Source organism: Typopeltis vanoorti, chromosome 11 (assembly GCF_054136105.1).
Source record: "Typopeltis vanoorti isolate ZY-2024b chromosome 11, IOZ_Tvanoo_1.0, whole genome shotgun sequence".
NCBI lineage: Eukaryota > Metazoa > Arthropoda > Arachnida > Uropygi > Thelyphonidae > Typopeltis > Typopeltis vanoorti.
In genome coordinates this window covers 45137105-45150825 of record NC_143559.1, presented here as the reverse complement: position 1 = coordinate 45150825, position 13721 = coordinate 45137105, and the positions used below count along the sequence as shown (strand labels likewise).

Below are 13721 nucleotides of genomic sequence, written 5' to 3'. Positions count from 1 at the left end.
ATCAGTTTTGTCATTTTGTACTGTAGCGACATTAATCTATTTAATTTGTAAGGTGCACAGAAAGCATACGTTGTTATAGTGTATCTTAGTATATTTAGGCATAATGCTTTGTATATTAGTTTTTAGGGGTATGGGAACTATATCTTTTAACCTGTAGAGTTTGCCACTTCTTGTTCGGAGTTTCTTGTGTAGATGGTTTATGTGGCTATTCCAGTTCTTATCTGCATCGAAGTAAATTCCAAGGTATCGTATTGGTTCAACTTGAGTGATTGTAGTGGTTTTGCTGTTCTGTGTTTGTTATGTTGGAAAGTGAATGTTGGATGGTTATATATTTGTTATCAACTGGTCGAGTCAATGGATTTCTGAATATCATTAATTTTGTCTTTTCTGAGTTTAGGTGTATGGAGTTTTTCGTGAGCCAGTCTATGATCAGATTTATGTCATGTTGCATATTTGTTTGGACTATGCTTGCGTTATTATGGATGGATATTATTGCTGTACGTCTGCGTATTGGAATATCTTGCTTTGAGTGGTAACTGATTAATACCGTGAGTGTAAATGTTGAATAGAGTTGGGGAGAATACAACTCCCTGTGGTACTCCACAAGTTACTGGTAGCTCTCTGCTTCGGTTTGACCCGATACGTATGATATGCTTTCTATTTTGAAGGTAGTTTGTAAACCACCTTTGAAGAGGCCTGTTTATTCCAACATGGCTCAGCTTTTCTAACAAGGTTTGATGTGTAAGTGTATCGAATGCTTTAGTTAGATCAAGAAAGACTACCATGGCAATTTTATTGTCTAAGGCGGTATTAATTACATCTGTAAAGTCTTCCAAGAGAGATGTTGTTCCCTTATTTTTCTGAAAACCATATTGTGTTTTGGGGATAATATGAAAGATCTCAGTGTATGCTGCGCGTTTCTTCAGTATGATCCTCTCCATAATTTGATTGATAATTGGTAATGTTGCTATGGGTCTGTAATTGCTGATTAAATTTCTTTTTCCTTGTTTGTATATGGGTGTGATTAAGGCGGTCTTTAGCATACCTGGTATCTGCCCTGTTTTAAATATTTTATTTATTAGTTTTAGTAGGATACGACTTAAACTAGCTGCATGTTGATTTATATCTTTAGGTCTGATACCATCTATTCCTAGGCCTTTGTTTGGTTTGATTTGATGTATTGCTGAGAGAAGTTCTGCTGGGTTGGGAACCATAATATCTGTTTTTATTGTGGTACAAGTGGAGGGTCTCGTTTTGTGATTGGGGGAATATTTCTGTGCTGTTCTTGGATGGAGTCTGCAAAGTATTGGTTAAAGTCATTTGCTAGTTGTTGGATAGGTTTCGAGTCTTTCATGAAGCTGTGTTTTATGGTTTCGGAGGCGGTGGTTTTGGGAACAAAATCTAGCATCTCATTGATCAGATGCAACGTTTGTTTCATGTTGTTTTGTGCGGAGGTTATTTTGTCTCTGTAGTAGCTTATTTTTGCATTTCTAATTTGTGTTGTAATGCGATTCCTTGTTATCTTATATTCAGTTTTTAAAGCTCGGTTATTTGGATATCGCTTTAATTCTTTCCATAAAGCGTCCTTTTTGTGTATTTCTAGGATTAAGGTTTGTGTTATCCAAGGATTTTGTGTTGTTTTTGAACGAATTCTGACTTTCTTTGTAGCTTTCTTATATATTTCCTCCAGTGTGAGTTTATTGTTGTTGTATAAGATATCTGCTGTGTAAGATATCTGCCAGGTGTTCCCAGTCTGTTTTTCTTATTTCGTGCTGACTATTTCTTCGTCTATTATTGTTTTCTGTCGCTTTTCTTCTAATAATTCTAATTTTTTCTTCTTCTTCTAATAATAATAATAATAATAATAATAATAATAATAATAATAATAATAATAATAATAATAATAATAATAATTCGACTATCGATAGATTCATAAATCTAATTTATGGAATAAAATGTTTTCATATTTCCATTTGGATTTGGACCGTTAAAATGGAAGAAAATTATTAACTTTATTGTTTATATAAAAAGTCGGATAACCAACTCTGTACATTGGTTTCATAAATTAATCGCTGTAAATCGCCGAAACAGGAGTGTTATATAATCAGGTACGATCTGACCTCGGGCTGGCTACAGGAGCATTGATACTCCTGTAGCCAACCTCTGCGAAGCCTTCTCCGTACTGATTCCATTGTACGCAGAAGGCTTCACAGATGTGGTCTGCATTCTAGGCGACCGGTAGTCTGCCCCTAATCTCAAAGCAACATGAGAGAACGTTTAAAATGGGCGAGGCACCAGCAAATGTACTCAAAACCAATTCACTGTAAATAATACCAATCTCTTGAGAACAAGTAAGGGGAACTTGTGCTAGAAGTAATGTGATGGATGTTTGGGCAAGCACCTCGTTGGTTGGATGCACCAACCCCGTATGTCATTTCTTTGGGAACCACGAATGCTGCGACTTATAGAGACGAGGTCTTGATTCATACAGGTCCCGAGCCCCCTATGTTCGTCCGTGTGGGAGGGGGGGGGGGTGCGATAGGGAAGCATTTATTCTAGAAGACGGTAATGCTCATTCTCATCGAGCAAAGCTCATGGACCAATTTCTTCAAGAGGAGATATGAGATGAGAAAGAACACCAATCCGAATGACATAAAAAGTTATCATACACCTTTATGCGTCATCTTGATTTAATTTTTGTTCTTTAATTTATAGAAATAAATGAACTTTAAAGTTTTCCTGCAATATCAGAACAACTCGTGCATAATATATATCTTGTTTTGTCAATTATGTTTCCTCATTGTCAATTATTTTTTTCCTGTCTTGTTTCTTTTTAGTCTTAAGTGAACAGGGAAACTGTTTCAGAAACAGTTGTCGAGGAAAGGTTTCAAGGATATGGCACCTGACCTTCATGATCTTGAGTATAAGCAATAAAATGACTTAATTACATGACGATTTTACGTCATGTAATTTACGTGTTATAAATTTTATTATATTACAAATGCAATTCAATAGAAATATTGATTAAATGCTACACCTCTCCGTTGCATAATAACCTACAATAATTCTAGTTACACCGGACTGACTGTCAGATGGATGAAGGATATATTGCACATATCCTGTCTTGTTTCTTTTGTCGCTTTGGATAAGGAGATGAGAAGGAAAGTCCTTTTTAGGACTTCCAGGCTAACAAATGGCAATGCTGTAGCCAATGAAGTTTTAACTGAGGCTTGGCTATTGCCGTTACCCAGCCATGACTAGAGCTTTTTAGCTGAACAACACTCCATCCACACAGATTTACTTCATTCAGATGACGGGATAAAGAGACGGGACTCAGTCCATCGCCCAGTTCTTTTAAGAACTTTAAGAACTTGTTTCTTTTGTGTCTCAAGAGAACGGGGAAACTGTTTCAGAAACAGTTTCGAGGAAAGGTTTCAAGGATGTGACACCTGATCTTCATGATCTTGAGTATAAGCAATAAAATTTAAAACTGTTTCTAAACAGCATATAGTTCGCCCACAGATTTGAGGTCCCTCGACACTTCTGCGCATGTCAGAAAAAGGAGAATCCATTCCGATAATAGGGTAGTAATCAGTCTGTCTTCTGGGATGTAATAATAAACAAACTGGGTTTGTTTATTATTACAGGTCGGAAAATTTAGTTTTTTTTTACGAACATTGCTGTTTTTAAAGTGTAACTATTTTGCTTGTATAACAGTTGGAAAAATGTACGTAGAGTGTTAATACGTGCAAATACTGTTCTACATAAAACAATGTCTCTTCGCTCCATGATAAGTTTCCTTTTATTCTGGGACTTTTTAAAACAAAATCCGATTTCATGAAGTATTTTCCTTAAAGTTTCTCTTTTCCAAGGAAAATTATTTTTTTCTTTAAGCACAGGAATCAATTTCGGAACAGTTGGCACTCTTTTCTCGACCACGTAAAATTCGTGAATAGCTCTTCTTATAATGTCTACATCAAAATCATTCAAAGCTACGGTTTCGATGGTTTTCTTTCTCTGGCGCTTTTTTTAGGAGATTTACATTTTGGCTTACCTTCACCTTTTGATTCCCTACGAATTCTTTTAACAGTCGACCCCGATACGCCCGCAATTGCACTTGCACGTTTTATGACTTGAGAAAGGGGAACAAGAAGACGGCCTTCTGACGATTCTTTTTCGCAGAATGTCAGCACATTATTCAATATTCTTTTACAAGAGCTACTGAAACGTGTAACAATAGAACTTGTTGACTGTACTGGATCCATCATACAAATTAATAATAAAAAAAATGCAAAAAGAGAACAACAAAAATCAAGCTAGTACTAGTACAGTGACAGACAAGAAAGCACGTGTCGCATGTTGACGTACATCCTTCATTTCTTTCTCCCCTTCAGCATGAATCGACTATTCTTGGCACCAAGCCAAGAAGTGATCTAGAAATGGTGTGCCGAACTATACTTATATTTAGTAATGCATACTAATATACTATTATATGTCATGTAATTTACTTGTTATAAAGTTTATTATATTACAAATGTAATTCAATTCTAGAAATATTGAATAAATTCTACACCTGTCCGCTGCATAATAATCTACAAATAATCTAGTGATGCTGTACTTAGATGAGTCGTGAACTCTTATATCAATCTTTGATGAGACAAAAACTCTTATAGTTTCATAAAGACATACAGATTGCTTAAATTCTATGGTTCTGAATTTCGAGAGTAAGTCAAAATACTCAATACTCAGTAGTAATGTCAAGTTATTTCATAATTCCCTAATTGATTACACTTGAATTTATCTCTAACGGAATTTTAGGTATGGTAAAATGCCAAAACAATCTAATATCAGATTTTATGGCGTTTCATTTAAAATCAGTCACTCTCCTTCTGTTCTGCGTTCAGAGTCGATACAGGCTACCTTATTTCCTCAGGAAAAATCGGAGTTCTGTACTGAATGACTCACCTGCAAATTCTGTAACGATGGCAAAAAGTAGTAACGTCAAAATGAAAGATACACCCTTTTAAAATTTTCATTACCAATTATTGAAAGAGTGTAAATATTTTTAGTGAGAATTAAAGATGGCTGGGATATCCAAGAATCTGCTACAAACTTTCGATCCATCATTCACCAAGGGCAAAGAATTTTATTTAAAATTTCTTCTGAAATTTATGGATATAACAGCAAATGAGAAATACTCCAATCTGATATTGTTCATTAAATAAGAGTTAGTAACTAAGTTAGGAATACGAGAATTTATTTCACATTATCTTTCTGCAGGTAAGCACGTGATGTCCAAATACGAGGGTGGTCTGAAACGTTCACGGCCTCGACCATAGATGGCAATACTATCGGCAAAATTTTTTTTCTAAGTTGGTACGTCTGTCATAAGCATCCATCTGAAATTGCAAGTCATTCTATCAAGTAAGTTTGTTTTATACAGCTGTCTGAAGCAAAATTGTTGATCTCTGTAGCCGTTGAAATGGATACAATTGAGTATCATGCGGTTATAAAATCCTTAGTAAAAGAAGGTTTAACGCCAAAACAAATTCATTCTAAGTTCATAAAAGTTTATAGCGAGTCTTCTTCGTTTTCGACAATGAAGAAATGGGCTGCTGGTTTTAAACGTTGCCGTACCAGCCTTGAAGGTAATCCACATGAAGGATGTCTAAAAAGTGTAACAACACCAGAAATCATTGATCGAGTGCACGATGTGGCATTGGATGATCGGCGAGTCAAAGTGCGTGAAATTGCTGAGACTATAGGCATTTCAAAAGAAAGTGTGGGATATATTTTGCATGAAGAATTGCAAATGAAAAAGGTTTGCGCAAGATGTGTGTCGCGCTTGCTCACAGCAGATGAAAATGATGAAAATCTCTGAACAGTGCTTAGAGCGTTTTAACAAGAATAAAGCTTATTTCATGCATCAATTTATTACTATGGATGAGACTTGGATTCATCATTTCACATCAGAATCCAAACAGCAGTCAAAAGAGTGGAGAGAAGCTGGGTGTTCAGCGCCAAAGAAGATAAAAAGTCGGTTCCATCAGCAAGAACAGTCATGGCATCGGCGTTTTGGGATACTAAAGGCATTTCGTTTATTATTTATCTTGAAAAGGGTAAAACAATAACCAGAGAATATTATTCCGATCTTTTAACCAGACTAGACGAAAACATACGTTAGAAAAGACCCGGTTTGATGAATAAAAAAAAATCATCTTTCATGAAGGCAATGCATCTGCCCACAAAGGTGTTTTGGCAATGGGAAAATTAAGGGATCTGCACTATGAATTGTTGGAACATTCACAATACTCCCCAGATTTGGCTCCCTCTGACTTCTTTCTCTTCCCAAAACTCTTTCTCGCTGGTCAGCGTTTTTCTTCGAATCAAGCGGTGATTGCAGTTGTAGACGGGTACTTTTCAGATCTTACTGAGAACCACTACAGGGACGGGATAATGGCTGTGGAGCATCGTGAAATAAATGTATTAGCCTTAAGGGAGATTATGTTGTAATTTTGTAATTATAAATTCATTTTTTAATTGTTATGCCGAGAACCTTTCAGACCACCATCGTTTAATGATTGGAATATATTCATAACTTCATTAATTATATATTAATCATCTAACTATCCTACACTCAGTAGAGAATCGCTTGACATGTTACCTCACGCGTTATAGTTGAGGTTTCTTGCTGATGTGGCGTCCTATGTATTGAACTGAATGGGTGTGCTTCAGTAAGACTAAGGATAGTAATTTTTACATGAATTTGTGCAGCTTAAAATATCTGGCTCGCAACAGATAGTACTCTTAATCACCACTCTTTCATGAAATATATATAACATTCTGAAATGGTTCTGAAAGAATTTTAAGAAAGTATGATCGTTTTTAAATAAACTATAAATCCGCTGATGTCTTTTTTATTATATTAGGGAGTAGACAAGGCTGTTTTGACCCTATCTAACTTTTGGAGATAGTGGAAATTCAATCTCCACCTATAATTCAAGACTATCATTAATTATAGCAGGCACGCTGTGAAGAGACAGCTGACAAGTGCCACCATCTCATGATCCCTAAACTAACACTATTTTACTGTTTAAAATGGTGTGAGTTCTATGGTAGATTTTCTGGTCTGGTGTTTACGGGATAAAAATCCGATATTCGAAGAGGGAATAAAAACTCTTGCTTGTGGCAGAGATCAACTATCTTGGGAAACGTTTGTAAAAAGAGACATAAGAAATTCCCACATCGCCAACTAGAATCGAACCCAGATTTTTCTTCGGGCGGCCAAGGGCTGTAAAATGCAAGCGTCACTTCTACTGAACTGCACGTCTCGTTTTTAATTTAAACCATAATTTTAGCTGCTTTGAACGTGTATTTCGAGCAAAATTAATAATAAAATCCACATCGCAATTGTTATATACCTCATCTCCTTAGATGTAAAAAATAATTCGCAGTGAAATTCTGTTTCTAATTTCACAGTTAATATATTATCTACAAGATAATATATTATCTTGGGAGGGTTGGGTTTACTTCTACCATGGTGGTTCACCATGGAAGAAGTGTTTATTCACTTGTATGAATGAATATATGAAGGTGGAAGACAATCACAAGCATCCATGTCTAGGCGAGATTTGAACACACAGCCTCCTGGCTGGAGAGCGAATGCGCGAGCCACCCGTACAACCACGCTACCAATAATTGAATTATCTATAGCTGAAAAAAGTACGTTGCTTCAAGGTAGGTAACAGGAAACTGTTACGTCAAGTGTAACGTCACATAAACGTCAAGCACGATAGCAATTAATAAAAATAATATAATCATTTTAATGTAAAGACTTCAGGAAAGATTACTTCAAGATATCTCTAAACAGAGAAGGCAGAACAGGAAATAATCACAAACGATGGTTGATAACATGCAAGCAAATGAATCACAGATGATTGATGAGTGACATCAAAGAAATAAAACTCCAGAAAATACACAGCTATAAATGTCCATTAAACTTATGTAACTAATTTAAATTAATTGATGAAACAATTGGAAATTAAAACAGCCGTATATAAGAAGACTGCTAATAAAATATAAACACTGAATCGTACAGAAATTAGCTTTGCATTATGAAATCAGTAAAGGTTAGAGAAATTCAATAGTCATGAAAAGAATGAACAGAAAAAAAGATATTGAATAATAATGACTTATTTAATGAAAACATAAAAATCTACACACGTATTAACCTCATTATATTAAGCTGGTACAGTAATAATCTTTTTAATTCTAACAATTTACCTGAAAACTGTTCCGTATTTCTTAGCCATATCGAGAAATTGAAAATGATCATTCTTTTTAAGAAATGGCCAGTATCCTAATATAGGCAGCCCGACAGGACCAGGAGGGATTCTCCGATTACTGTTTGAATTAAGATAGAGAGCACAGAGTGCGAGAAGTAAAATCACCAATAAACTGGCAGTGGGAGTCTCAATATGTTCCACAAGGACACTTACGGTTTGGAGTGCCATTGTTTTCGTCACACACACGAAAACACAACTTTACATAGCAAAGATGATCAATATATATATAATATATATATATATATATACTCTTATTCTCCTAAAGAACGACCTCTATCAGCAACTATATGTAACTGCAGTTTCTAAGAAAAGAAAGCAAACAGAAAAACCGGTTTTCGTTTTTGCTATGCATATTGGAAGGATTTGCCCTGAGAATGTTTTTGTATTCAAAGATTACCTCATCGAATCGAATACAGAAAGTATCAAGAGTAAAATCATTAACGTGTATTTCTCAGATTTTATGCCAATAAAGAATATTAATCAATACAATTTAATATTTTTCTCACGAAGAAAAACACTTTATTTTTCAAAATGGTTGTTATGTGAAGGTTAATAGTTTTAAAACTGGATATGAAAGAAAAAAATATGTATCTTCTAGAGCCATGCCACACATGAAATACAGATCTGATATTAGATGATATTTTTGTTTTTACGTCGCCTTCCCATCTCTGAAACGGTATGTGAAAATTACCTACTACCTATAGTAGGATTGGAAACACCAACCTCTTACCAATTTGCTCATAGTTTAATCAGTTACAGAATTCAATATAATAATTTCGGTGGATAATACAGTTTTGAATATTTTATCAGAAAAGTATGCACTTTAGAAAATCAGTTTTTATAGAAAATATTTAACGAGTTAAATATCTTCATAAGGGCATTGAAATAAAACAAGAATTTGTTAGTACTGAAGATGACAATAAATCAAGAAATCTGTAATATATATTATGTATGAACTTGTGCATATTTAAAAGGAAAATGTGAAATGAATGACAGCGAAGCTTTTCAGAAAAATTGATGTTTATGAGTCATTACACGAAAAGATTTGAACAGGGTCAAAATGGAACGAGCACGCATATTATTTTCTTTAAAACGTGAAACGTTACATAATCTGATGTCTATCAGCAACATTTGATTATATTATTTATGGTATCTTTTAAGGTCATAAATTCATTTTTATAGCGGAAAAAGAACTTGAATTTGCAAAATAGAATGCAAAATATTGGCATCCATAAAACTTAAGTGGATCACATTTAAGTGGATTTCCTGCTTTCAGTTTTCTCAAAAAAAAAAAAAAAAAAAAATTCAACAATCAACAGAGCTGATGGCACAAAGCCAACTCTTCACGAATACTGACTAATATAAGGTTATAAATGTTCCTTTTTTTCTTTCATGTTTTGCATTAGAATCGCTACTTTCTAATACTGAGGCTCGAAATCTTAGAAAAATATTACTCGCATTCATTCGTTTCCTGATCGAACATCCATTTATAGAATTTAACACAATGTAGCCGTTTCTTATGTTAATGCTATAAATTATTATATACAGACATATCGACAAGCATGGAATAACCCTCGCATATTATTTAAATATTGCTCTTTAAATAAAATGTTATGGTACATATTATAAAAGTTAAGTAAACCAGGGCACTTAAATGGAAGAAAATAATCTCTGTAGAGACTACTAGAGGGCGCACAGTATATTTTATTCGTCTGCTCCTTTATTTTATGTAATTTAAATAGTTTATTTTTTAAGTTAGTTTAAATAATAAGCTAAGGTTATTCTATTTTCCAAGTCAAAAGTATACATGTGGATCATTTAATTCAGTCAGATGAATCCAAGTACCCGCTGACAATATTCGCAGTGATCCATTTCATGTTCAAACCGAAACCTGTAAGACCTGTAAAGGTAAGTCTATCAAAAGTGTTAACTCCATAGTGAAAATTTAATTATAGAGAAAAACAAAATAAATTCAAAGCTGACGAATGAACGTAAATTGTTATAACACAAAGATATGTGATCTGAAATGGGATGTAAATGATACACAACATTGCTCCAGATCAAACAAAATCGAAAGTAAAAAACCAATCAGATATGCCAAATGAAAACATTAGCACCATAACGAATAAGCTAGTATAACAAGAGGGAGCAACAAATGTGGATATTGTTAATGAGCATGGAATACTGTCCAGCAGAAACACAGTTATTAAAGTAATTGTTATCCAACTGCTCAACAAAACTGTAGAAATCAAAAGGATGAATGGAGACAAAGAAACTTCAAACTCGTGAAACCATTCCAGAATAAGTGTGTCATGTGAAATGGCATATTATCTTGATAGAAGTAAATAGTCGTTTACAGATAGACAGACTGTGAGTGTGAAGTAACGAACGAACTCAATCATTTCTACAACTGAGAGGTGTCGAGCTTGACCTCTCTCTCTCTCTCTCTCTCTCTCTCTCTCTCTCTCTCTCTCTCTCTCTCTCTCTCTCTCTCTCTCTCTCTCTCTCTCTCTCTCTCTCTCTCTCTCTCTCTCTCTCTCTGTCTTAGACCGTATGATTCTTATAACCTTCATGTGAGTCTTACATCAAAACAGAAACTGGATAACCTTGGCTTCAATGCTATTGGACAACTACCAAACAACAATAGACATCGAGTACGGTCAAGGGCGTGCATTTTCTCAGGGATGAAGTTGATGCGATAGACACGTCTAACTTCGACTTATAATCCCGATTGGACACAATATTATGCCAGACCTCATTTATGATGGAAACATACCTAACAAACAGGCCATAACGTAGTTAGTAAAACCAGACTCCTGAGCTAATTTCCACTGTTCCGTTGCCTTATACTCCTCTGTTTCGCTGGCATTAAGCAGCAGAATGGTAATTAGTTCACATTCCACATACTATTCCTTAAAAACGGAATACAGAACCAACTATTGCAACTAACAATGATGGGTCCATTTTTTTCATGCCATCATTTCCACAGTACTAGAGTAACATTTTAACACTATTTTCTACATTGCATTCATTTTCTATTACACTATTTTTTAAATGAATCTGCATACATGTACACACAGAAGAGTAAGATCTAACATCTCCATTATTCAGTAAGAAACTAATCATAATATAATATTTCACTATGTAATAAACAACAGTTTCGCAGCATAAAATACATTGATTAAGTAGAATATAGTATTAAACAATATGTATAACACTATTTGTTTTTACTTGTATTTACTGCTTCTTTCTAAATCTAGTAAAATTATATATATATATATATATATATATATATATATATATATATATATATATATATATATTATATATATATATATATATATATATATAATATATATATATATATATCGTTTGTGAGATGCATGCAAATGAGAGTCCTAGAAAAGGCAAGGTGTACCCACTGGTAGCTCGTAATGAACGCGTGCGAATTCCCAGTCGTTGGTGCGAAGAGAAATGTTTTTATGAAAAGAAATGGTTGTTGCAGTGATGCTGGCATTGGTAGATAACGCCATACATTTATGTTTATAGTTTTTAATTTTTATATTACTGATTCTTGGTTTAATTCTTTCATAATTTCTTCGTTTCTTTTGTGATCGAATAGAGTATACTATGCAGTTTTTCTCATAAACTTCATTTCTGCTGTTATTAATCTTTGTTTGTCTTTTTTGTTTTATTGTCCAGATTTCGCTTCCATACATTAAGACTGGTAGAGCTAATGTGTTGTATACTTTTATTCAGTTTGTTTTTTAACTAGGTTTGGTTTAAATATAGAGTTAATTACACCTGTTGTTTTTAAATATTTTGCAATTTTTAGGTTTATATCTTTTTCATATGTGATCATCCTAGGTAGTTAAATGAATTCACCTATTTTTTATTTCAAGGATAGTTAATACACATATCTCTCGAATTTGGGCGCAGGACAATCTATACGCCTACATACACTGCGACTCACTGTTTGGTGCGGCTTCACTGCATACATCATTGTCGGTCCCGTTTTCTTTGAAGAGCCGTGGGCAACAAGGGGGTGGAAGACGTGCTCAGTAAATGCACATAGTTAATTGTAACTGCTACGCGAAAACGTGGTACCATGCTTGCGAGAAAAAAAAATGTTCTTCACATAGTCACGTTCATGCAAAACGGAGCACCGCCTCATATGGGTTCTCCGATGAAGCAGTTTCTCATCAGCACATTTGGTCAAGAACGACTCAACGACTCATTAGTCGTAATTACAACTCAGCATTCCCCTCCCCTTCTTGTTCTCCGGACTTGACATAGATATTTGGCTATTGGGCTATTTATAGTCCCTATTGTACTTGTGCAGATAATCTTCCTTAGCTGATTTAAAAGATGCCATTCACCGCGAAGTGGCTTGCATTCACCCGGATATACTCGGAGCTTCTGCAAATGGCGTTCTTTGTACGAATTGTACGAATACAAGTTTCTACAAGGTGCTTGTACTTTGAATAAGAAACTCTGGATGAGATAAAGATGTCAAAAGTTTTTTACCTTGGGGATAATATATATGAGATGTAAAAAACTTTTAACATCTTTATCTCATCCAGAGTTTCTTATTCAAAGTAAAAGCACCTTGTAGCAACTTGTATTGGTAAAGTTGATAATGCTCTGTATTACTAAAACCTTGGTATTTCAGGGTCTAGCTACTCACTGATGAGACCCCAATGAGGGTGGAAACCGGTGCGGGGCGGATCTGTTCTTTGAGAGGCTCCGCTTGGAGGTATGTTTTTGCCTGTTTCTGAGTGGGGCCACCGCTGAGATTATGACTCTGCTTGGTGGTGGGGTGAGCCTATCACTGGGTAGAGCCAATGCTGAGAAGTTCGCCCAACAACGCTGAGTTGGGCGATCTTTCCGGATCGTCTTATTTTTAGAGCCTGCTTCACCTGTACATAAGGTTGAAACCGGTCTGGGTAGTGACCCCCCACCAATAATGTATAACAATATACATCTCTTAGTGAGATGTATTTTACATTATGGGAAATACTAAGAATAATGATCAGAACTTTATCCACCTTTACAATGAGTTGTCCTGGTGTTGCACTACCTTTAGACTTGAACTACGTTCAGTCGCAAACTTAACTGTTTTGCTTACTTGGGTGAAGGAATAAAAAAACCAAGTTTATAAAATTACTTGGTATCCTTAATATATATATTTTCCCCAAGGTAAAAAACTTTTTACATATATATATATATATACAGTGGCACTTCAGTATTTTATCTTGGAAGAGGGAGCTACTTAACTCGTCTCCCTCCAAGATTAAATCCTGAGTGCGCCACTGTGTGTGTGTGTGTGTACAATTTTAAGAATGTATTAGTTACAAAATATAAATAGATACATAA

General features: G+C 34.8%; 1 protein-coding gene across 1 annotated transcript in view; it reads right to left on the bottom strand.

Moving 5' to 3' along the window:
• LOC150101492 (cytochrome P450 18a1-like) overlaps window positions 1–8312 on the bottom strand; it is a 42754-nt gene extending 34442 nt beyond the window's left edge. The window contains exon 1 of the mRNA XM_090400811.1: window positions 8284–8312. Within this exon, the coding sequence (XP_090256937.1) occupies window positions 8284–8312 (29 nt within the window). The remainder of the gene's footprint in view (window positions 1–8283) is intronic.
• Window positions 8313–13721: the final 5409 nt, after the last annotated feature.